The 4041-nt window shown below is 46.7% G+C and overlaps 1 protein-coding gene across 1 annotated transcript; it reads left to right on the top strand.

The window, feature by feature from the left end:
- Positions 1-2021: 2021 nt before the first annotated feature.
- On the top strand, positions 2022-3578 carry LOC311147949 (potassium channel subfamily K member 15-like; the record flags this gene model as incomplete). The annotated part of the gene is made up of 2 exons (XM_084184800.1): positions 2022-2304; positions 2539-3578. 2 exons carry the CDS (start codon positions 2022-2024, stop codon positions 3576-3578), a joined length of 1323 nt encoding a protein of 440 aa, XP_084040926.1.
- Between the last annotated feature and the right edge of the window lie 463 nt (positions 3579-4041).

Raw genomic sequence — 4041 nt, 5'->3', positions numbered from 1 at the left:
CATCTACTTTGTGCATGACACAGGTAATTTTTCCAACAATTGTTTACAGACAGATTATTTCACTTATAATTCACTGTATCACAATTCCAGTGGGTCAGAAGTTTACATACACTAAGTTGACTGTGCCTTTACACAGCTTGGAAAATTCCAGAAAATGATGTCATGGCTTTAGAAGCTTCTGATAGGCTAATTGACATAATTTGAGTCAATTAGAGGTGTACCTGTGGATGTATTTCAAGGCCTACCTTCAAACTCAGTGCCTCTTTGCTTGACATCATGGGAAAATCAAAAGAAATCAGCCAAGACCTCAGTTGTACACCTCCACAAGTCTGGTTCATCCTTGGGAGCAATTTCCAAACGCCTGAAGGTACCACGTTCATCTGTACAAACAATAGTATGCAAGTATAAACACCATGGGAACACGCAGCCGTCATACTGCTCAGGAAGGAGACGCGTTCTGTCTCCTAGAGATGAACGTACTTTGGTGCGAAAAGTGCAAATCAATCCCAGAACAACAGCAAAGGACCTTGTGAAGATGCTGGAGGAAACAGGTACAAAAGTATCTATATCCACAGTAAAACGAGTCCTATATCGACATAACCTGAAAGGCCACTCAGCAAGGAAGAAGCCACTGCTCTAAAACCGCCATAAAAAAGCCAGACTACGGTTTGCAACTGCACATGGGGACAAAGATCGTACTTTTTGGAGAAATGTCCTCTGTTCTGATGAAACAAAAATAGAAATGTTTGGCCATAATGACCATCGTTATGTTTGGAGGAAAAAGGGGGATGCTTGCAAGCCGAACAACACCATCCCAATCGTGAAGCACGGGTGGTGGCAGCATCATGCTGTGGGGGTGCTTTGCTGCAGGAGGGACTGGTGCACTTCACAAAATAGATGGCATCATGAGGAAGGAAAATTATGTGGATATATTGAAGCGACATCTCAAGACATCAGCCAGGAAGTTAAAGCTTGGTCGCAAATGGGTCTTCCAAATGGACAATGACCCCAAGCATGCTTCTAAAGTTGTGGCAAAATGGCTTAAGGACAACAAAGTCAAGGTATTGGAGTGGCCATCACAAAGCTCTGACCTCAATCCTATAGAACATTTGTGGGCAGAACTGAAAAAGCGTGTGCGAGCAAGGAGGCCTACAAACCTGACTCAGTTAAACCAGCTCTGTCAGGAGGAATGGGCCAAAATTCACGCAACTTATTGTGGGAAGCTACCCGAAACGTTTGACCCAAGTTAAACAATTTAAAGGCAATGCTACCAAATACTAATTGAGTGTATGTAAACTTCTGACCCACTGGGAATGTGATAAAAGAAATAAAAGCTGAAATAAATAATTATCTCTACTGTTATTCTGACATTTCACATTCTTAAAATAAAGTGGTGATCCTAACTGACCTAAGACAGGGAATGTTTACTAGGATTAAATGTCAGGAATTGTGAAAAACTGAGTTTAAATGTATTTGGCTAAGGTGTATGTAAACTTCCGACTTCAACTGTATATATGTTAGCTGATAAGAGGCAACGGTATTCATTTTGTATAAGAATAAAGTCAAACATTTTCAAATTTAGTCTATAGGCTCTCCATATCACCCATGCACAACGCTGGAGAAATGTATATTTTGGACAGAATGCGTTGGATCTCAAAAATCTCGCGAGCAATGATTCTCTCTAAACGTTCTACAATATACATAGAAGAAAAATAATGATTGAAAAATTGAGAAACTGCTGGAAAATGTTGGGAATATTTGAAATGTCATTGACAGCAATGCACATTGAATCCACGTAGCCTAGCCTTAGGACTAGGAGTGCATTTTGTTTGAAGAGGAAAATAACACAAGGTACTGTACATTACGGTCCATTCACTTTGTCTTTTTTCTGTATGCGCCTCCTTCCCACATCACCACAGCTGTTGGATTCTACGCCACAGTCAGAGGGGGCGAAAGAGGTGGCCCACAGCGTCTGCTCTCTCAGAGATCCGGCTGAGTGTTTCGGCTCCGTGGGCTTGAAGATGAAGAAGCAGAATGTGCGGACCCTCTCTCTCATCCTCTGCATGTTTTCCTACCTGCTGGTGGGCGCCGCGGTGTTCGACGCGCTTGAATCAGAGACGGAGAGCTCTCGCCGACGCATCCTGGAGCTGAAGCGCACGGAGATGAAGAAGAAGTACCGGTTCTCTGAGGACGACTACCGGGAGATCGAGCGGGTGGTGCTGCAAGCGGAGCCCCACCACGCCGGGAGACAGTGGAAATTCGCCGGGTCTTTCTACTTTGCCATCACGGTCATCACCACCATTGGCAAGTTTTGCTTGCTTCCCTTACTTTTGTTAAGTCTGAGTATGTTGCAGGTGTCAGGAAATTGTTTTATAATACTGCGTCTGCAGTGTTCTGCATCGGTGAATAGCCTACTGTGCAGAAGTTAAGGGTGTTCAATTTGCATTAGTTATTAGCCTTAGCCATTGGCTTCAAAAGCCTCGGTATTGGTCTACAATAACCTACAGTAAAGAGTAACTGTGGCATCTATCTCCACAGGTTATGGCCATGCAGCTCCAGGCACAGATGCAGGGAAGGTATTTTGCATGTTCTATGCCATTCTGGGCATCCCTCTCACCCTGGTCATGTTCCAGAGCCTGGGCGAGAGGATGAACACGTTCGTCCGCTACCTCCTGTGCAGGGCCAAGCAGTGCCTGGGGTTACGGAGGACTGAGGTGTCCATGGAGAACATGGTCTCAGTGGGCTTCCTGTCCTGCATCGGCACCCTGTGTGTCGGGGCAGCAGCCTTCTCCCACTACGAGGGCTGGACCTTCTTCCACGCCTACTACTACTGCTTTATCACGCTCACCACCATTGGGTTTGGGGACTTTGTGGCCCTGCAGAAGAAGGAGGACCTCCAGGAGAAGACGCCGTATGTGGCCTTCAGCTTCATGTACATCCTGGTGGGGCTGACAGTGATTGGAGCCTTCCTCAACCTGGTTGTGCTGCGCTTCCTCACCATGAACACAGAGGACGAGAGGAGGGACGCCCAGGAGAGGGCCTCCATCAAGAGGGAGAGGGGCCTGCTTACCATGGGGCTCCATGGAGGAGAAGGAGGAGGAGGACCAGAGCAGGGCAGAGGAGGGCTTGGGGACAGGGACAGGGACAGGGGGAGGGACAGGATGGGGCAGAGCCGCAGTCACAGCAACCTTTTCCGGCCCATGGAGGAGGGCACCAGCCGCACCAACCTCATCACCTCCCCAGCGGAGGAGCAGGAGGAGAGGGACAGGGCCAGGGGTGCCCCCTGCAAGCAGAGGCTGCACTTACAACTGCACGGCACAGGCAGACTAAGGACAGAGTCCCCCCTGGGCTCCCTGTGCTCCTGTATGTGCTACCGTCTGGGGGTGTGTGACAGCCCCCTGCCTTCCCGCAGCGAGCACCACGGGTGCCACATTAACTCTGTCTACTACAGCTCCATCTCCTACAGGACCCAGGGCTGCTCCCCCAGGGACAACACAGGACTCTCGTCTCCAGGGAGCACACTCTCGCCTCGGCACAGCTTCAAGGAGTACCCCCGCTCCCGGAGGAAGTCAGTGTAGCACCACGGTGGGACAGAATCTTTGTTTGCACAGGTTGGATTAATACAGTATTTCATACATATATTTTGAATACACTACAGAGACAAGGTGTTGTAGTACACTACAGATGCACACTCATTAGAGGAGTAATTGTTGTAAATGATTGGTAGAGGCAATATAATCTGTTTTATCACAGGAGTTTTTGAACCTATTTTCCCTAATCAGATGATTACAATGCTGTATTTATTCTAAGGATGCAGTTAAGTTGTTCTTTCATTATAGCCACTGGAGATTTGTCTTGTGAATCAATTCACTTAGTATTGTAATACTCTGTTAGTCTTTTGTTTGTGCCCCAATAGTTTTTTCTCCTGGATAGTTTGAGTATTATCTGCATTATATTTTTGTTGTTGCATGCAAATAAGAGTGAGATGCATGGTTAACATGATGCATATGGCATGATAATTATATTAAGAAAATAGTTGTA

Source organism: Coregonus lavaretus (assembly GCF_964263955.1).
Source record: "Coregonus lavaretus genome assembly, chromosome: 20".
Taxonomy (NCBI): Eukaryota; Metazoa; Chordata; class Actinopteri; order Salmoniformes; family Salmonidae; genus Coregonus; species Coregonus lavaretus.
The sequence above is the reverse complement of the archived record's forward strand: the minus strand, read 5'-3'. Positions and strand labels throughout refer to the sequence as shown.